Below are 22,720 nucleotides of genomic sequence, written 5' to 3' on the forward strand. Positions count from 1 at the left end.
TAAGCCTCTCTTTTCCTTTTTAGTATGTTTGTCCTATGTGGTACATACTTATACTAAAAATTTATTCATTGTTTATATAAAATTCAAATTTAATTGGGCATCTTGTAATTAAAACTAGGTAGAACTGAAAAATGTGTGGCGTTAGGTCCCTCCGTCCTTAATCCAGGTACTACTGGACCTGTGACAGGATTCTGGTAAGACAAACTGAAATGCCTGGCACAGAGGAAATGCACAACAAATAAAAATCCCCTTGCTTCCTCCACACAACCTTCATTCCCTTCTTACTGAAAGTACAGCATTCAAATTTTTGTTTAGATAGTTGTAATAAATAAAACATCACATAAACCCTCAGAATGAATGAACTCCTAGAGGGAGATAATTTTTTCTGATTTGTTGGTGCCAAAAAGGTGAGTCTTGGGGAATACCCATGATCTGAGAAAAGGTAAGGAAGCCCCCTGGAGACTGTTACAGCTATTTTTATGTGTCAGCTTGAATAGGTCATAGGGTGCCCAGATAGTTGATAAAACATTATTTCTGGTATATGTCTGTTAGGATGTTTCTGAATGAGGTTAACCTTTGAGTTAGTAGACTGAGTAAAGCAGATACCCCCACCCTAGTGTGCTTAGGCATCATCTAATCCATCGAAGGACTGACTAGAATAAAACACTGAGCAAGAAAGAATTCTTTCTATATTTGACTTCCTTTGAGGTGGGGCATCAGTCTTCTCCTGCCTTTTGACTCAGACTAGCACTGGAATTGATATCATTCATTGCCTTTCCTGGTTCTCACTCAGGTCCTCAGACTCACACAAGATCTAAACCCTTGGCTCTCTAGGGACTCCAGCTTGCTTACTATAGACCTTGGGCTTCTCAGGCTCCATAATTGTGGGACCCAATTTCTTATAGTAAAATACACCACACAGGGGCACCGGGATGGCTCAGTCGGTTAAGCAACCGCCTTAGGCCCAGGTCATGATTCGCATGGGCTCCATGTGGACAGCTTGGAGCCTGGAGGCTGGAGCCTGCTTTGGATTCTGTCTCTGTCTGTCTCTGCTCTTCTCCTCCTTGTGATCTGTCTCTGTCTCTCTCAAAAATAAACTTAGAAATTTTTTTAAAAATACACCATATACACACAGATTTTCCTCAACTTACAGGGCTATGTTCCAATAAACCCATCATAAGTTGAAAATATCATTAAGTCAAAAATGCATTTAATACACCTAACCTATAGAACATCACAGCTTAGCCTAGCCTACCTTAAACATGCTCAAAACACTCACATTAGCCTACAATTGGTCAAAATCATCCAACGCAAAGCCTAGTTTGGTTTAGTTTATTTTGAGAGAGAGAGGAAGAGAGAGAGAAAGCAGGAGAGGAGCAGAGAGAGTGGGAGAGAGAGAATCCCAAGCAGGCTCTGTTTTGTCAGCACAGAGGCTGATGTGGGGCTCAATCCCATGAACTGTGAGACTGTGACCTGAACTGAGAGCAAGAATGGGACATTTATTGGACTGAGCCACCCAGGTGCCCCAACAAGACCCATTTTATAATAAAGTTTTTAAATATCTCATGCAATGTACTGAATACCATATTGAAAGTGAAAAACAGAATGGTTGTATGGATACAGAAGAAGAATATCAGTTGTTCACCCTTGTGATCATACGGCTGACTGGAAGCTGTGGCTTGCTGCCAGGGTCATACTGTATACTGCTGGCCTGGGGAAAAAACCCAAATTCAAAATCTGAAGTATAATTTCTACTGAATACATATGGTTTTTGGCCATTGCAATGCTGAAAAATCTTAAACTGAACCATCTGTCATAAAAATATATAAATAGGGGCACCTGGGTGGCTCAGTTGGCTGGGTTTCTGACTTTGGCTTAGGTCATGATCTCTAGTTCGTGGGTTTGAGCCCTGCATCAGGCTCTGTGCTGCCAGCTCAGAGCCTGGAGACTGTTTCAGATTCTGTGTCTCCCTGTCTCTGACCCTTCCCCACCTGTGCTGTCTCTCTCTCTCTCAAAAATAAGGAAACATTAAAAAAAATTTTTTTAATATATAAATATATGTGTATATTTATATATCTCCTATTGGCTCCTTTTCTCTGGACTAATTCAGGGACAAATGGAGGGGGCAGAGAACCAGGAATCAGGGAAAAACCAGGATGGATAATTGGCATCCTAGAAGCTGGGAGATTAAAGAATTTTCATTTAAAAAGCCAGAACAAACAAAAAACATAATAAGGTCCACAGAAAATGATTAATGTCATTGTCTTTCTGAGGATAAAAGAAGGCCCTGAGAAACGTTTCTGACCTTAGTTTCTAAAAGGGTAATACTTGATTTAATGGATATGTGCTTGCTATAAATTTCTTTCTTTGTTTAGATGCTTAAATGCTTCATAATGTTTTACTTCATTTTGGTCAGAATTTCCCACACTTATTTGGCCATGCAATCATTTTTTCCCTACAAAGCATTTGTTAATATTTTAAGGAACATTTATAGAAAGGTTGTGTATATGTCCCTGAGATCCAGTGATTGTATGCTGGCCTATAACCACTGTGGCTCAGACCTAAATGGAACTTATTAATTAACCCAAAATAGTATTCGACTTGTAATGGCATTTGGGAAACATAGCAGAATAGTTTTTAGGATACCATCTTCTAGAGATAACATATCTTTTTTGACAATAAGTTTAAATTAGGGGAAAAAAGAAAAACACAGAGTGAAAAACTTAGACATTAATTATTATTTTTCTCTTAAAATCTATGTGCACAAAAAGAATTTTTAGAATTACCATTTTATGCATCATAAGTACTGCATTAAAAACAAAAATAACTTTGTGGGGCACCTGGGTGGCTCAGCCGGTTAAGCAGCTGGCTCACGTCATGATCCCACAGTTTGTGAGGTGGAGCCCCATGTCAGGCTCTGGGCTGACGGTGTGGAGCCTGCTTAGGATTCTCTCTCTTCCTCTCTTTCTGCCCCTTCCTTCCTCTCCCTCCCTCTCAAAATAAATAAATAAACTAAAGGGGGAAAACCCCCAAAAGCCCTTTTATAAAATGTCCTACTTTGGGTAAGCAGAACAAGATAATTGCTAAGAATAGTTCAAGGGTTGTACTATTATTTAAAATATTTAAAGAGTAATTTAAACAGAACATGCAATTTAGCCATGGAACCAGATTGTTTACTTGTTAAGTGTTTTACTCTTGGGAGTTCTATTTCTAATGGGATGTGGTTAAATTTTCCTTTAAGTATTTGGAAGTGAAAGTGTTGGTATATTTTTTTGACATTAGATGTTGTGCAAAAAGGGAATGGTTAGTTTAAACAAGGAGCAAACAACTTGACCTTGTCCTGGTCAAGTACAGTATTATAAAGTTTTAATAAACTTGTACAGTTTTATTTTGGGTGAAGTGAATGACTTCATTATACAACTGAGGTTTACTTTTGAACAATTTTTGTCTTCAAATAAATGGGTGTTTGCAGAATTTTGACATGAATGTCTCAGGAGAATTTGTCAGCAAAATTAAGAAAATCATCATTACATACTGTCAAGTAGTTTATGATTGGAAAATATCCAATAATTATGAGCCTTTGGAAAAATGTTCAAAATACAGTTTACATGGTGAAGATGGAATGTTATGCTGAAAGGTGTTTTATAAATAAATAAATTCATTCTATTTTTGTCAGGAAGGCAGTCAGGCAGCAACAATCTGCTATTCTAGAATAGTGTAAATTATAGAAATTGCGTAGGGAAATGAATCCTGTTCATAGAAAACCAGAGGATAAACCCCAGCTCTGGATAACTGTGTGTTACGGACTGCATGTTTGTACCCCTACCAAATTAATATGTTGAGGCACTGGAGCCCCTGGGTGGCTCCGTCAGTTAAGTGTCCGAGGCTTCATCTCAGCTCAGGTTATGATCTCATGGTTTGCGAGTTAGAGCCCTGTGTCAGGCCCTGTGCTGGCAGTGAGTGGCCTGCTTAGGATTCGGTCTCTCGCTTGCTTTCTGCCCCTGCCCCACTCATGTGTGTGCTCTCTCTCACTCTCAAGATAAACTTTAAAAATATTTTTTAAAAAATACATTGAAGCATTAGCTCTCAGTGAGATGCTATGAGGAAGTGGACCGTTGGGGAGATGATTCAGTTTAGATGAAGTCATGAGGACTGGGCCCCATAGAGGAATTACTGTCCTTGGAAGATGAGGAAGAGACCCCAGAGCTTCCTATATCAGCCATGCAAGGTCACAGCAAGAAGGCATCTGTCTACAAGCCAGGAAGAGAGACTTTACTAAGAACCAAATCTGTCACTACCTTGGTCTTGGACTTCCTTGTCTTTAGGCTGTGACAAATATCTGTTGTTTAAGTCATCCAGCCTATGGCATTTTGTCATCACAGCCCAAGCTGACAGAAACTGTAATCTACAGCATGTAATTTAGGCTCTCTGATCTTCCTGATTTGTATAACGGGGAGAGAGTTTATACAAGTTATAATGTTTGTGAATAACCCTATGACCCTATGGTTTGGTCATGACCAAACCAATACTAAACCCTCCCACTGGTATGTAGTCAATGGTAGAATGGACCCAAGAGGGGTACTGACATTTAAAAACACTTACGTCCAAACTGCCTACAGTGACCTAAATTACTAGGGAATGTTTACATACATTCACATTCTAACAGAACTCTACTTTTTTGTTTAGTGTTTATTTATTTTTGAGAGAGACAGAGAGTAAGTGAGGGATGGGCCGGGGGAGGGAGAGACAGAATCCCAAGCAGGCTCTGCACTGTCAGCATGGAGCCTGATGCAAGGCTTGGACTCAACAAACTGAATTCATGACCTGAGCTGATATCAAGAGCTGGATGGACAGAGGCACCCAGGCACCTCAAGAACTCTACTTTTATTGGGAATTATGAAAACTGGCCTCTGTGATGCAAATGCAGGGTTGCCAAAAAGATCTTTTGGAGGGTTTTCATTTTTTGTCCCTAAATTTGGCTCTGTTTGTTCAGATGAAATGAGTGTTTTAGGACACAGGGTGTCCTCAGGACAGGGATGACAAGAAGGGAGTGGGGTTAAGAGTGGTTTGCCCCAGGATTCTTGCAGATGCCTTCCATCTAGTTGGTTAAGAATCTGGAAAGCCACCAAGCTGGGCCCACCACAAGCACGCTGGGAATGGGTGTGTCCACAGCAGGGTTGGCAAACTATGGCTTGAGAGAGGCTGTTTTTGTATTGACCTTGAACTAAGAATAGTACTTTACATTTTCAAATATAAAATGTGAAAAAACAAAACAAACAGGAAACCATTCACCTTTTGGTGAACAGTTGCTCAAAGACTACAACCTTGCCTCGAGATCCGCAAAGTCTGAAATATTTACTCTTTTTTCAGAGTTTGCTGACTCTTAGTCTAGAGGGCCACTATAGGTAACTACAGGTTAGTGGGTAACACCCAGGAAGTTGAAGGATTGGTGAAAGCATCCTGAAGCCAAAAGTGTTAGCTCCCTACTTGTCGGGGCCTGCCAAGTTTTCTGTCTGCCTCAGGCAAGGATTATCACTCCGTTGAGTGAGCCAGTAAACAAGATTTGCATCTGGAGGCTGGAGACTGCCATTTCCTGGTCAAAATATTTTGGCGACTGTCTTGCTGAGCTAGACGTGAGTGGCCAAGGCACACAAAAGATCAAAACCGTATTCAGTGTTAGTTCGCCATCCCCCAAGATTGCTGAGGCAAAGTCGGGGCGCTTCTTTGATATGCATTCGACTCTGTAGCCTGCCTAGGTCAGCGTGCCTTGTCTTCCCCCCCTGAAGACTATATAAAGAAGAGTTCTTTGAATAAACGCTCTCTTTCGCCTGATCGGAGAACCGTGAGTTCTGTCTTTACTCTCTGCGTCTCCCTCTCCTGCCCCAAGACGATTCTCCTCTCCGCCCTGCCGGTCGGTCGGGGCGGACGAAACAGGTACCGCCAAACGCCTCGCAGGGGCGAGCGGCCCCCGCCATCGGGTTACAACAATTGGTGCCTCAACGCGGGGCTCAGTGAAGTAACGCGACCCTGAGCACGGGTTACGACACCTACTCTGATGATCTATTGAGCAGTGACTGGCAGGATGCTGGCTACATAACAGTCAATTCCTCCACTCTTTCTTGCAAACAGAACCTTGTTTGGTTCAAGAATTCATCCTCCATGAGCTTTGAGGCCTCTTGGCCTCACCTACCTATCCAGATTTCCCACTGATATCCCAATTCTAATCTAACACTACAAAATTATAGTTTTCTTGCTTTCCATACTAGTAACATCCTTGTCCCAGAGTGAGAATCTAGCTCCCAGTTTGCTAATATTTTTACTTATTTGATCTATTTGCCTTCTCCCTGTGTGCACTAATCTTCCATTAGCAGAACCTCCTTTCCTATGCAAATAACCCCGTTAACCTCTCTTAATTTTTGACATTCCACACAGGCCACTCCCTTATCTCCTGAGTAGATGAGCTTCTTATTCCACTAAATTCAACCTCTGCCCCCACCCCCACCCCTGCTTTATCTCCCCTGGGGTCACCACTCATTGACTAGATCACTTCCCATGTATCTGGGTTCCAAACCTGGTGCCAAACTGGTCTCACATTCTACCCTTGGGGCTCCCACATTCCACATCATGCCCCCTCCCCCCTGCCCAGCCCAAATCCCTCTCCCCTGCCTCACTTGGATGCTTGCCTCCTCCAATGAAGTGTGGACATCAGCACTGGAGAGCCCTTCTAAGTGGAAACCCTCCTCTAGGAGAGGCTATTACCCACATTCCTTGTAGATGCCTACTTTGTGGGCCCTACCTAATGGCTTTAGAAAGAGGAAGGGATCCATGTTCTCCCACCTTTCCAGCATTCTTTTTTGTTCCTACCCAGAAGACCAGACCTACCTGGAGATTGTGAGATAGGCTTTGGCACACTATGTATAGTAGACCAAAACTGAACTTTTAATTTTTATTATAACTTATTTTCCATCAAGAGAAAGGATCTTTTCTATTTCTCCAGCTTTGAGGTATGGTCTCTCAGTTACACAACTCACTAAGAGAGTCCTTGCAGAATGACATGGCTAGCATGTGCATAAAAGCATTTTTGTAAACTAAGTGCTATCCAGTTGCTGAGAAGGAATTGCTGTTATTTGATGGTGCACACTGTCACATAACTCTGTGATGCACAGACTGTGTCTAATTTAGAAGATTTATACTGTAACTTTTTTTCTCCTGTGCCAATCGTGTCTGGATTTATTTTTGTTTGGTTTTCACTGTTCTTACAGCAATACTCCCACATGAAATGAATTACCATCTAGGCAATCTAACAAATACGTAGGGTGTGTTGGTCTTACTGGGGAATAGATTTAGTTCTCACAAAGTTCTTTTCTTTCTTCTTTCTTTTATTTTCTCTTCTTTACTCTTCTTTTCTTTGAGAACTGGCTTGTCTTGGAGGCAAGGAGCTACAAAATCTTGGAATTTTTGTGCTAGAAGGAAGTTCTGCACATAGTCTGCAAATGGGCACCCTTCCTAATCAGTCTTCTCCATTTTAGCTCCCCCTAATTCTTCCCCCCTCTTCTTGTGTGGAACACATATGCTGATACCAATCAATCTAACACCACAGGGACTTACAGAATATATTTAGTGCTCACCACAAACACTGTAAATTCTTTTTCTTTGGAACGTGCTTGTTTTGGAGAGCAGCGAATGACAACATCTTAAAATCATGGAGTCTTTGTGTGAGCCAGGGACTAGGCTAGAGGCCTTTGCTTACATAAAGCTGAAAACTGTTGGCTGTTGATGTCCTTCCAAGGATCCTAGTTCTATCATTTGAGGTCAAAATGAAAATACCTGCTGTGCTCTTGATGCATCTGTGTGTGGTCAACATTTCATGGTCACCCCACCCCAAGAGCCATCCCTGATCTCTTCCAAGGGGGTCAGCTATTCTCATATGAATCAGGAGGAGCAAGAAGTGGGCAGAAAGTGTGACTCAGACTCAAGGATGATTCTTCTTGCAGCTGCCTCTATATTTCTTAGCTGGGATCAGGACTTGTTTCCACCCCTTAGGGTCAGCAGCAGGCTTCCTTGCATTTGTGAAATCTTTTTGTTTTCTTCTCTCCCTTTTGTTAGGGGTGAAAGTTCTTCTCTCCTTTCTCCATTTCTCTTGTGATGTGGACTTTCATTCCCCTTGCTCTCTTCACTATTTGTTCCCAGACTACTAGAGGCTCTCCCTTCCCTTAAAGATCTAAATTCCCCCTGGCACAGTGGCAACTATGGAAACAGTGGAAACTGATACATATTGAATAGGGTGACTGAGTAGCCTCATACTTCATAATTAAGTACAGTTTCAGTGGTGTACAGTTTTCTTCAAACTTTCTCTTTTCTTTGGTATCACCTATTATCAGTTTTTTGGGTTAGAATGTCTTGCATAGAATTTCCATGGAATTATCTGTGAAATTGAATTAGGAATCCACACACAGGCTTAACCCTGATGTTCCTCCCAGGTTTCCATGTTGGCAACAGCCTGCACTCCCTGTGGAATTATGTCCTGGTTTTTCCAAGTGCAGGTACATAGGAACTCTCAATATATATATATTATATAACAATGGCATGACTCCTTCGGAGAAAGTATAGGCGCATGATAATTGCACTTAAATTATTTGCAAAAGATTATTCCTCACTGAGATGTGGAACACCTGCCTTATAAATATTTCTGGGAAAAGTTCCATGGAATTAGTGAGGTATGATTATTATAGAGTAGGTGCTTAAGAATTACTATTAAATGAACTTGTGAATAAATTAATGACTCCCTACATATTGGAAAGGCATTATATGGTCTTCTTCAAATAGCTCCTTTCTTCTCTACAATATAAACAAGAATGTAGATATGCCTTTTGGATGAAAGTGTGTCTCCAGTTATGCAAGAATTTGCATCTAGATGATGAGTACAAACCAATTAGGTGTAGACTTTCTTTTGATTATATATAATACACTGTTAAAATTCATAGCTGAAAATAATTTAATCACATGATGGGAAAAAATAAACCTTTTAAATGTGATATTAAAGATTACACAGTGGCAATACAATTAGGAGGCTAGTTTTGACTATCTGGCCATAAATAATAAAAGTAACACAAAATTTTCAGTATTGAATAGACCTTGAGAGACTACCTAATCAAAGAACTTCACTCTGCAGATAAGGAAACAGATTTAGAGGGGTTTTAGGTAACTGTATTGGGTGGAGTCATAACCCCTCAAAATTCATGTTCAAACAGAACCTCAGAATATAAAATTATTTGGAATTGGATGTAATTAGCTATGATGAGGTCACACTGGATTAGCACAGGTCCTAAATCTACTGACTGACATCTTCATAAGAGAGACAAGAGGGAGATTCAGATACACAGATTCACGTCAGAGGGAAGGCCACATGATGACAGAGGCAAAGATTGGAGTGATGTAACTAGAAGCCAAAGAATTCTGGTAACCACCAGAAGTTAGGGAGGATCAAGGAAAGATCCTCCCCTTGAGTCTCCAAAGGGAGTATGGCTATGCTGACACCGATTTTAGACTTCTGGCCCCCAGAACTGTGACAGAATACATTTCTGTTGTTTTAAGCCACCCAGGTTGGGCTAATTTGTTACAGCAGCCCTAGGAAACTAAGATAGAGCCTTCCAAGGAGTAGTGATGACTCAGGAATAAAGGCCCAGTGAATAAAGTCTCAGTCCACACTCTGAGCAGCTGTGCTTTGTGTCCGCTGCCTGTATGTTGGGGGTACTTAGAGGTGCTCCCTTTATTGACCTTATGTATTCATGAGTTCTATACAGTTTGCTGTCCTTCGGGCCTTACCTCCCACCCCCCTCTCTCTTTGAAGTTGTCCTTACACAACTCTTGCACAAGTCCTCTGTTCTTATAGCTCTTATACAATCATAAAGTCGGTCCTCTTCTACTGCCATTCTGTGTTGCTACTTCTCTTCCAGGTTGCTTTTACCTCTGGGCATAGGCCCTGTCATAATGCTTTTACTCTCCTAAAAAATATACAAGTGCAGTACATGTATAAAACTGCTTAAGTATAGTTTTCATCTGATCTACCATAGTACCTTTCCAATGTTTCCTGGCCATTTCAATAACTGACTTAATTGGTGGCATATTTTTTTCCTTCATGGTACATACAGATAAAAGGCAAAGTTTGTGCTTTCTTGATAAAGTCCTTTGGTGCGCAAAAGTTTTAAATTTCAAAGATGAAATATAATTTATTTTTTCCAACATTGAGCATGTTTTTGGTGTCATTATCTTAAAAAGAATTTTTTAGAAGTTTATTTTGAGAGAGAGAGAACACATGCAAGGGAGGGGCAGAGAGAGAGAGAGGGAGAGAGAATCTTAAGCAAGCTCCACACTGTCAGCACAGAGCTCCAAGAGGGGCTCCAACTCATGAACTGTGAGATCACAACCTGAACTGAAACTGAGTTGGATGCTCAACCGACTGAGTCACCCAGGCACCCCAGCTTTTGGTGTCATATCTAAGAATCCCTTGTTAAACCCAAGGTTATAAAAATGTACCCTGATGTTTTCTTCTAAGAGTGTAGCAGTTTTTAGCTCTTATATAGAGGTTGTTGATCCATTTTGAGTTTATTTAGCATATGGTATGAGATGGGCATCCAAATGTATTGTTTTTGCATTTGGAAATCCACTTATCCCAGCACCATTTTTTGAAGAGATGTCCTTGCCCCATCAAATGGTCTGGGCATCCTTGTCAAAAATCAATTTGCCATAGGTGTATAAGTTTATTTCTGGATCCTCAATCTGATTACATTTGTCTTTGTCTAGCCTTATTCCAGTATCATGCTATTTTGATTATTGTAGCTTTGTGGTAAGTTTTAAAATTATGAACTGTGGGTCCTCCATCATTATTTTTCTTTTTGAAAACTGTCTAGCTATTTGGGGCCCTTAGCAATTCCATATGAATCTGAAGATTGGCTTTTCTATTTCTGAAAAGACTTCTATTGGAGTTTTCTTAGCGTTGCATTGAATCTACAGATCACTTTGGGTTGTACTGACATCTTAATATTCTTTAGTGAGTGTTACATATTCCTTGGATATTTGATAGTATACTCTCATAAAAACTCTCTGGGCCTATTTGTTTGGTATTTATTTGTTCATGGGCAGAATTCAAATTCTGATTTAATTCCATTTGTTGTTACTTGTATTATATCTTCTTGTCTATGAATACGGAATGTCTTTCCATTTATAGTTAGGTCTTCTTTAATTTCTTTTAGTAATGTTTTATAGTTTTCAGTGTACTAGTCTTTCACCTCCTTAAGGAAACTTATCCCTGGATATTTTATTCAAAAGTGAGGTTATTAAAATATTTTATTTTTATTTTAGTTTTAAACTATTTTTTAATGTTTATCTACTTTTGAGTGAGAGCACGCACAAGCAGGGGAGGGGCAGAGAGAGAGGGAGACACAGAATCCAAAGCAGGCTCCAAGCTGCCAGCACAGAGCTTGACATGGGATTGAATCCATGAACCATGAGATCATGACCTGAGCTGAAGTCGGCCACCCAACTGACTGAGCCACCCAGGTGCCCCTAAGATATTTTAGACATGCAAAGAAATATAACAAACCCTTGTGTTATCACCATACAGATTAAGACATAAAGTTTAACAAATACAATTAAAGCCTCACTTCATTGTTTTCCCTTGCTCAGAAGTAACCACTCTCTTAAATTGAGTGTTTATGATTCCCTTACACAGTGCGGTAGGCAGAATAATAGCCCCCAAAGATATCCATGTCCTAATCCTCAGAACCTCTGAATATGTTATCTAATATAGCAAAAAGAGTCTTTGTGGATGTGGTTAAGACTGGAGATGGCGAATTTATCCTTGAGTATCTGGGGGCTCAGTATAATCACGTAGGTCCTATAAGTAAAACAGGGAGACAGGACCTCTTATATATATGTCTCTCCAAGGGCAGGATAAGCCCCAGTGTCTCCAGCTTTTATGACATAGAGATATCTTCAAGGTCCTGCCTGGGACACATATCTCCTTTATATGTAAATTACTAGGGATCTTCCTGGCATCTTGGGAGGATCTCTAGATCTCCTTGATCTAGAGGAGGAAGTCAAACTATAATCATTTTACCTTCTTGGGGAAATGAGAAAAGAGTTACTCCCTGTCCACTAGACAGGTGGACAATGGACAAATAGTTACAAATCTAATCCCCATGGTATATGGAAGGAAAAATATAGAGAAAGTGAATGCAAAACATTATCTATACATCATACAGATTTCTGTGCCTTCAGAGGCTAAAGATTTTTATAGAAGCATTGAGAAATTCAGGGAACATTTGTCTTCTCACATTGATTTATCAGTAATTGAGATTTTTGGTATAATTTTTTATCCTGACTGTGAATTTGTCAATTTCTCCATGTATCTTTGTGGCTGTTATTGGAGGCTTACACATTTAGAATTGTTATAAGTCTTTAGCGAAATGTTTGAATTATTTCCTTTATTTACAATATAGTGACCCTCTTTGTCAGATAACCTTCAAAAATCTTCCTGCAACAAATCAACCCAATAAGACTATATAACAGTTGTAAATATCTATGCATCCAACACTGAAGCACCTAAATACACACAGTAATATTAACAGACATGAAGGAGGAAAATGATGGTAACATAATAATGAGAGAGAACTTTAACACCCCACTTACATTAGTGGATAGAACATCCAGAGAGAAACTCAATGCTAAAATGGTGTCTTTGAGTGACACATTAGACTATATGGACTTAATAGATACTTGCAGTGCATTCTGTCAAAAACAATAGAATACACATTGTTTTCAAATGCACATAGAACATTCTCCAGGGCAGATCATATGTAAGCCTTAGTAAATTTAAGAAGATTGAAATCATACCATGCATATTTTCCAACACAACAGTATGAACTAGAAATCATTTATAAGAAAAAAAATGGGAAAATACATAAATACATGGAAAGTAAATAACATGCTACTAAACAATCAATGGGTCAATAAAGAAATCAAAGAAGAAATTAAAAAACACATGGAAACAAATGAAAATCAAAACACAATTGTCCAAATCTTTGGGATGTGGAGAAAGTAGGTCCAAGAGGGAAATGTATAGATATACAAGAAAAATCTCAAATAAACAATCTAACTTTACATCTAAAGAAACTAGAAAAAGAACAAAGTTAGTGGAAGGAAGGAAACAATAAACATCAGAACAGAGATAAATAAAATAGTGACCAAAAAACAATAGAAAAGGTTAATGAAACCAAGAGCTCATTCTTTGAAAAGATAAATAAAATTGGTAAACTGTTAGCCAGGCTCATCAAGAAAAAAAGAGAGAACTGAAATAAAATCAGAAATGAAAGAAGAATAGTATTAACTGAAAACATGGAAATACAAAGATTGAAGAGATTACTATAAAATAATTATGTGCCAACAAATTAGAGAGCCAAGAAGAAATAGATATATTTATAGAAATATACAATCTTTCAAAACTGAATCAGGAAGAAATAGAGAATTTGAACAGATCAATTACTGGTAACAAAATTGAATCTGTAACAAAAAAACCTCTCAATAAACAAAAGTCCAGGACCAGATGGCTTCATATGTGAATTCTACCAAATATTTAAAGAAGAGTTAATATCTATTCTCAAACTATTCCAAAAATAGAAGGGGAAGGGAAACTTTCAATACGTTCCACAAGGCCAGCATTACTCTGATATACAATCAAAGGGAAAAAAAAGAAAACTACAGGCCAATATTCTTGATGAACATAGATCCTAAAAAAACTTCAATAATATATTAGCAAACCAAATTCAACAACATACTAAAAGGATATTCAACACAATCAAATAGAATTTATTCTGGAGATGCAAGGTGGTTTAATATTTGTAAATCAATGAATGTGTACACCATATCAACAAAATGAAGGATAAAAAATCATATGATCATCTGAATAGATTTAGAAACAGCATTTGACAAAATTCAACATCTGTTCATGGTAAAAACTCAACAAAGTGGGAACATTCCTCAATATAACAAAGGCCATATATGACAAACTCGTAGCTAACATCATACTCAGTGGTAAAAACCTGAGAGCTTTTCCTCTAAAATTAGGAAAAAGATAAGAATATCTATCCTCACCACTTTCATTGAATATAGTACTGGAAGTCATAGTATAGCAATCAGACAAGAAAAAAAAGCATAGAAATTGGTAAAGAAGAAGTTAAACTGTTACTATTTGAAGGTAACATGATACTATATATAGAAAACCCTAAAGACTCCACCAAAAAACTGTTAGAGGTAATAAATAAATTGAGTAAGTTACAGGATACAAAATTAATACACAGAAACTTGTTGCATTTCTATACACTGATAACGAAGTAGCAGAAAAAATTAGGCAAATAATTCCATTTATAATTGCACTAAAGAGAATATATTACCTAGTAATAAACTTAACCAAAGACATGAAAGACCTGTACTCCAAAAACTACAAAACATTGATAAAAGAATGTTTTTAAAGATGAGAGAAACAAATGGAAAGACCTACCATGCTTATGGATTGAAAGGACTAATATGGTTGAAGTATCCATACTACTCAAAGCAATCTACAGAGTCAGTGCAACATCTATCAAAATATCAATAATTCTTTTCACAAAACTAAAACAAATAACCCTAAAATTTCTATAGGACTACCAAAGACCCCAAATAGCCAAGGCAATCTTGAGAAAGCAGAACAAAGCTGGAAGTATCACAACTCCAGATTTTAAGATATATTACTAAACTACAATAATCAAAACAGTATGGTACTGGCACTAAAACGGACACCTATATCAATAGACCACGACAGAAAGCCCAGAAATAAATCTGTGCTCATACAGTCAATTAATTTACAACAAAGGAATCCGAATATACTATAGGGAGAACACAGCTTCTTCAACAAATGGCTCTGGGAAAACTGGACAGTCACATGTGAAATAATGAAACTGGATTACTTTCTTAAACCATACACAAAAATAAATTCAAAACAGATTAAAGACCTAGATATGATACCTGAAACCACAAATCTCCTAGAAGAAAATGTAGGCAGTCATTTCTTATACATCAGTCTTAGCAACATATTATGGATGGTTTTCCTCAAACAAGGGAAATGAAAGCAAAAAAACCTACTGGGACTACACCAAACTAAAAAAGCTTTTGCACAACAAAGGAAACCATCAATAAAACGACAAGGCAATTTACTGGGTGGGAGAAGATATTTGCAAATAATATACCCAGTAATGGGTTAATATCCAAAATATATAAAGAACTTATACAGTCAACACCAAAAAAAAAATAAAATAAAGAAAAAAAGTAATCCAACTTTAAAAGTGGTCAGAGGACCAAACAGACATTTTTTCCAAAGAAGACATCCAGATGGCCAAGAGACACATGTAAAGATGTTCAACATCACTAATCATAAAGGAAATATGAATCAAAACTGCAGTTATTATATCATCTACACCAGTCAGAATTGCTAAAATAAAAAAGACAAGAAATAACAAATGTTGGCAAAGATGTGAAGAAAAAGGAACATACTGTTGGTGGGAATATAAATTGATGCAACTACTGTGGAAAACAGTATGGAGGCTCCCCCAAAATTTAAAACTAGAAATACCAAATGATCCAGTACTTTCACTACTGGTACTTTGGTATTTACCAAAGTAATTACTAATTCAAAAAGATGAATGAACCCTTATGCTTACTGCAGTATTATTTACAATAGCCAAAATATGGAAGCCACCTAAATGTCTATTGATAGATGAATGCATAAAGAAGATGTGGCATATATAAACAATGAAATATTATTTGGCCTTAAAAAAGAATGAAATCTTGCCATATGGGACAACATAGATTGACCTAGAGGGTATTATGCTAAGAGAAAGAAATCAGACAGAGAAAGACAAATGCCATATAATTTCACTTAAATGTAGAATCTAAACAACGAAAAAAACAAAAGGCAGAAACTCACTCATAAGTACAGAAAACTGATGGTTGACAGAGGGGAGGGCATAGGGGGATGGGGAAAATAGATGAAGGGGAGTGGGAAGTATTGGCTTCCAGTTACGGAATGAATAGGTGACAGGAATGAAAGGTACAGTATAGAGAATATAGTCAGTGGTATTGTAATAGGGTGTATGGTGACAGATGGTAGCTACCTCGTGGTGAGCACAGCATAGAGTTGTCAATTTGCTGTTGAACACCTGAAACTAATGTATTGTGTGGCAACTATACTTCAATTAAAAAAATTAATTAATTAAAAAAACAGACCTGAATTCCTGCTTTATCACATCAGTCTACATGTCATTTAGAGGGGTTCTTACTTTCACCTTCAATTTTCTCTTCATTACAATGGGAATAAATATTATCTAATATTTAAAAAATCTACCAAAATACAACACTGAACAAGACAAAAAGAAATTAAAGTTTAGAGTTATAGTAGTATCAGAGGGAAAACATTAAAGCAAAAACATCATTTGTTTTCTAACCAGTGAATTTTGTTAAATTTACTGTTACTTGATATACCTGGATTAATGTTTCTCTTTGACTTTTACACTATTCATCCTCTTTTTTATAGGCCTCTTTTCTTCTTTTCTGCCTTTACTTTTTGAATTTAAAAAATCTATCCCCCATTTCCATTTTCATGCTTTAAAAGATATGCCTTCTATTTCTACTATTTCAGTGGTTTCTCTTAAATATTTTTAACATGCCAATTTATCTTAATAAAGCCTAAAATGAATTATGACCCATACTTTCTTCCTCATAATCACTACAATTCAAAACACTTAAATTCTGATCTCTTCAATCTTAGAAACATTAGTATTATCTAGTGTTTTTATTTCACCTTGTTTTTTAAAAATTTTTTTCTTTTTACTGTTTATTTATGTTTGAGAGACAGACAGAGTGCAAGCAGGGGAGGGGCAGATAGAGAGGGAGACACAGAATTTAAAGTAGGATCCAGGCTCAAAGCTGTCAGCACAGAGCCCAAACACGGGGCTCGAACCCATGAACTGTTCATGACCTAAGCTGGAGTCAGAGCTTAACCGACTGACTGAGCCCCCCAGGTGGCTCTATTCCACCTTGTTTTTGTACCCCACATTAGTTATGGCCATTATATGCTTTTTAAGGTTAGTGGTTTTACTTCCATACTTAATTAGTTTCTTTGCCCGTCATTAATATTTCCATCTCACTCCTTTCTTCTGATTCCATTGTCCTTTGGAAGTTCTTTTGTGAAGGGTCTATTGTAGGCAAACTCCATCTTTGTCTTCAAGTATCTACTTAATTTTCACCTTTGAGTTGTAATTCATTGTCTGTGGTGTCTGAGCGAGATTGATAAGTATTTTCTGCTGACTTGTGCTTTCTGGGGTTGTTAAGTGGCATTCTTTAAGGTAATCTGTCTCTGGTTGAATTTAACATTGTCCTTAGCTTTTGGCCTTTTGCAATTTTTCCAAAATACCATAGTATTTTTTGGTTTTCCTGTTTGAGATTTCTTTTGCTTCTTTTTTATTTTTACCTTTTTTTTTTTTGAAAGAGAGAGAGAGTGTAAATAAGTGGGGGAGGGCAGAGAGAGAGGGAAAGAAAATCTTAAACAGGGCACGGAACCTGACTCGAAGCTCAAGCTTGATCTCACAACCCTGAGATCATGACCTGAGCTGAAATAGTCAGATGCTTAACCAACTGAGCCACCCAGGTGACCCAAGATTTCTTTTGTTTCTTCAATATGAGAATTGTTGCTTTTCATTAGTTCTAGAGCATTTTTATCTGTTGTATTTTTAAAATTTGGTTGTATTCCATTCTTTCCATTCTTTCCTTCTAGAATTCTATGAAGATATATAGTGTTGGACCTTTTTGTATATATAATATGTTTCTTAATCCCCTTTATATTTTTCATCTATCTTTCTGTGCCTTGTTCGCTGTGATGTCTTCTGACACGTATCCAGTTTGCTAATTCTCTTGTCAGCTGGGTTTTATCTGCCACTGAGTTTTTAATTTCAACCATTATATTTTTAATTCCCATGAATTTTATTTAATTCCTTAAAAATCTTCCCAGGCCTTTTTTTTGACAATAGCTTTTCTCAAGAATTTATTTTTCTTTCTAAGTCTTCACTATTTAAATGTTTTCATAATCACTATCTGACAATTTGATTAATGAAGCTATTGCTTTTGTTTGACTTTTAGATCTTTTTTTCCCTCATATGTTTTGTAATTTTTATTGAAAGGTCATTTTTGGGGGGGGGGATTAATTGGTAGGAATCCTATAAGGCATGGCTTGAAGATGTTTCTCTTTGGAAAAACAATATTTATTTATCCCAAATGTCCCAGAGTTACCACCAAGTTGGAGGCTCTTTGCATGTGAATTCATCAAATCCAATTACAAAAATAATAAACTTAAGTTGGACCCCACAAATAATAACATTCCAATCCATCTGATATCCGGTATTTGATTATAAATTCTCTGGGAATTTTCCTCACCAAATAGGTAGTTGTTGTTGTTGTTTAATCCTGTCTAATAATGCTGGACTTCCCTCTCTTTCTATCTCTTTCTCTTAATCTCTCTGACTTAGCTAGGACTCCCAGCTTTGTATAGGCCTAGGAACTTTTTCTGTCCCTGCATGACCAGTAAAATAGAAATCTATTTAGTATGCAAAGCAGCAACCATCCCCACTGTCCCCTTATCTAGAACAACTATACATGAACACCTTATTATGAGTCTGGGTTTACAAAGACTGTGGGTCTGGATATTTTCCTTACTTTCTTAAAAACTTAGGTATGTTTTTAAAAAATGTTTGTTTTACAGAGTGGAAAAATGGTTGTCAGAGGATATAACTCACAGCTATAAGATGTATAAGGTCTGAGGATCTGACGTAAAACATGGTGATTTTAATTGATAACATTATGTTGTATAGTTGAAGTTTGCTAAGAGAGTAAAACTTGAATACTCTCACCAACAAGAAAAACAGATAAATATGTGAGGTGATGGATGTGTTAACTAACTGTCTGGGAGGGAAGTCCTTTCACTGTGTATATGTACATCAAATCACCACAATGTATACTTTAAATATCTTGAATTTTATGTCAATTGTAGTTCAACGAAGCTGACATTTAAAAAATATTTAAAGAAATGTTTTTTAAAAGGTTTGTTTTAGCATTTATTTACATTTTGTATCAAGAGGACTTGCAGATTTCCTAGTCTACCATTTTTCCAGAAATAGAAGCCAGATGGGTTTACTGATTTTTCCTAGAAATTCTTTAACTTTAAAAAGAATCCAGTTGGGTTCAGCAAGCAATCATTGAATGTCTTCTAAGTACCAGTTACTATTTAGAAAAATCACTCTTTTTCTAGTAGAAAGCCACTTTCATTCAGAAAATAAATCTGCCTATCTTCTTCCCTATCCTTCTGTGACTGTCAATTATAAAGATCACATTCTATCAAAGGCATCATCAGATAAGTTCTAGTACTTTAAATAAAATTCCTCTCATGAGATAAAATTCCAGCACTTAAACCCCTGCTACTACAATATGGATGTATGATCATGATTAACAACAGCAACAAAAGGTAAGTGAACGAGTTATATCCAAATTCACATAGTTTTCAAAATTGTGCATTTCTCTTCTTTGTGTTTAGATTTTCTTCTACCTCAGTTTAAAAGATAAAATAATACATAGTCAAGTTTGTCACTCCTGGATGTTGAGGACACAAGCAAGCTCGTTGTGGAATGGTGTAAGTAGACACTACCTGAAACTGTCTTTATTCTAGTTCTCAAAGGAGAACGGACCGCCACAAAGCCAATTGCACTAGGGGCTACTTTTTTCCCTGCTCTCCCCACGGGGCCACAAACAGCAGGTGCATAGGTTTCTCTTTTGTCCAAGCACAAGCCCAAAGGAAAAGACAGAAAGATGATAATGTTATTTTAAGAGATAGATTATCAGTATTTTCTAATTTGAATGGTAGAAATAAATCAAATATTATTTTTAGATTGAAACAAAACTCCACTAGATCTGAGTTAGACTTAACATTGCCTCACTCATGTTGCTGCAGAGATAAATTGAGGAAATGTATGTAAAGTGCTTATTATAAACCTGGTAAGTAGGCAGCACTCAGTAAATATCAGGCCCTATTATTGGTTCAAAAAACACAACAAAATAGCACAAAATACAGAGTAAAGGAAAAAAAGACTGAGCATGAAATAGGGCTAAAACATACAACATCTAAACCAAACTTGTTTGATATTCTTAGTGTGTTTTCATGCATACAGGCACTCAGGCATTTTCAAATACAGATTTCTAGGCAGGAACCTCCATACTCCTGTCATTGTACTATTTTTAGACTATTCTTGTAACCTAGAACATGCTTGTGTTTCTGATTTCAATGAGACAATGGGGAGGGGTCGCAGCCAACAACAAAGTATAAGCATAAACTGTCCCTGATAACTTCTCCTTTTTGGATGATACTTTAATCTTTGTACTCATTCATGCCATCGACCAGTGTTACCGTGCAACATCTTCCCTGTCACCTAATGTCCAGTCAGTAGATGACTTTACCACCCTTCCTTAATTGCTAATGATCAGAGGACTTACACTATCATGTGCTCAGACTGACCTATGAATAGGTGGTTGGAACCATTCCACAAAATTCTAAACTTTAAAGGAAGAAACTAAGAGAAGCTGACAAGGTGCCACTCGTAAATCAAGTCAGCCTTGTGCAACTTGTGCAGCCAAGGCAACTTGTGCAACAATGGCAAGAAGAAACTGTGCTTCTGTCTCAGCTAACCCATCTTACCAAATTTTATATTCCTGTCTTAAGTTTATTTTTAGTTTAAGGCAGTGATACTCAAACTTCAGAATGTGTCAGAATTATCTGAAGGGATTGTTAAAACAGACTGTTGGTTGCCAACCCAGAGTCTCTGACTCAGTAAGTCTGGGGTGGGGCTTGAGAATTTAAATTTCTAACAAGTTCCTGGGTGATGGTGATGCTGTTGGTCCCAGGACCATACTTTGAGAATCACTGGTTTAAAGTAATAAATCTCCTTCTTATGTGATTGGGGATGTTACTTTTCTCTTTGGAAAGCCTGTAAAAATTAAAAAAAAATGAATCCAAATGATCAGAAAAAGAATATGTATGATATTAAGATCAGGACAAATCCTGCAGAAGCCTGGCAGAAAAAGCTAGCCCTCCTGCCCAGAAACCTCGATGGGTGAAGCTGGAGAAAACTCGAGCACATGTCAGGGAAAAACAAGGCCTGGGTAGGAAGTCAAGTTTTTTTTGTTTTTTTTTTTATGTTCAGCACACTTCTCTTTCCATAATTCTATGTTCACTTTCATCTCCTGTTAGTTTTGCTTTCATTTGTAAGTGCTCAAATGTGGCACAGCTAAAACAAACATTTTAGCACAAAGAATAACTTTGTTCAGAAGGCAGTGAGAAATTGGAAGTTCATAAACTAACCTCGTAGCTGAAAGACATTATTAATACTATGGTATCAATGTTATTAACAACCACCCCTCACCACTCAGTGCTCACATAAACCTCTGTGCTCTTCAGTTTTACATGCAATCAGCCAGATACACTCAGGTCCTCTTTCCTTCTCTCCAGACCTTCCTCCTCCAACTTATGAGTTATGAGAAGACCACCATACCTCTCTCACGCTGTGTTGTCTTTCCCCTAGTCAAGAACTTAGCGTAGAGTCTGTGCTCATGAGTAAAGCAGCAGCCACACATTAGTAATGGACCCAGGAGGAGTTCATTGACACCGAAGTGGGGAGCAGCCTTGGGGCTCACCTGGGGTGATGGGGTATCCAGGCCACTCCAAGACAACCAACTCTTGTGGGGGTAGATGTGAAACTCTTGTCCTCCCAGCTGTCAACCTGGACTGGACATTTGGAATCTATTTGTAATTAAACCTGGGAATGATCATGAAAAAAACGCATTTGTAATTAAACTCCAGAATGACCATGAAAACAAAGAAATGAAAAAAATGTTTCTTGATGCTTTAAAAATATTAAAAATTTGTACATGCAAAAGATCTTTCTCATTTCTTAATGTCTTTTGTTTATCCTTTTTAGATTGATTTTTCCATGGTAAAATATCATCACAGATAAATACATAGTGACTACTTTGCAAAGGTGGCATCTAAATGTGCTGTGTTTGAATTTTCGTGGCTGTATTCTCCGCTTGAAAACCTTGAGATCTGTATGTTCATTACAACTCTTTGTCTTGCTTTTCTGTTTTTTAATTAAACAAATCTAAAGAAAAATATAAAATAAAGTAGAAATTGCAGTTATGGTCTTAGGCCATAAGAATGCCAATTAAAAACATTTAAGGGGCGCCTGAGTGGCTCAGTCAGTTAAGCATCCGACTTTGGCTCAGGTCATGATCTCATAGTTTGTGGGTTCAAGGCCCAAGTCAGGCTCTGTGCTGGCAGCCCAGAACCTGGAGCCTCCTTCTGACTCTATGTATCCCTCTCTCTCTGCCCCTCCCCTGCTCATGATCTATATCTCTCAAAAATAAATAAATGTTAAAAAAATTTTTTTAAACATTTAAAATGCTTAAAGTATAGTCAGCTCTTACTGGATTGTATGGAGAGTTGGCCCTTTGTCCATTCTTATCTTTTTTAAAGTTTATTTATTTATTTTGAGAGAGACAGAGACCATATGAACAGGGTAGGAGCAGAGAGAGA

At 37.6% G+C, this 22,720-nt stretch overlaps 1 protein-coding gene across 1 annotated transcript in view; it reads left to right on the forward strand.

Annotated features, from left to right (window-relative positions):
- The window catches only part of FBXL13 (F-box and leucine rich repeat protein 13), a 181,052-nt gene that overhangs the window by 40,022 nt on the left and 118,310 nt on the right, over positions 1-22,720 (forward strand). Inside the window, 3 exon segments of the mRNA XM_029918797.1 lie at positions 19,673-19,768; positions 22,107-22,123; positions 22,125-22,237. Coding sequence (XP_029774657.1) covers positions 19,673-19,768; positions 22,107-22,123; positions 22,125-22,237 — 226 coding nt within the window.

This window comes from Suricata suricatta, chromosome 2, assembly GCF_006229205.1.
Source record: "Suricata suricatta isolate VVHF042 chromosome 2, meerkat_22Aug2017_6uvM2_HiC, whole genome shotgun sequence".
Lineage (NCBI taxonomy): Eukaryota > Metazoa > Chordata > Mammalia > Carnivora > Herpestidae > Suricata > Suricata suricatta.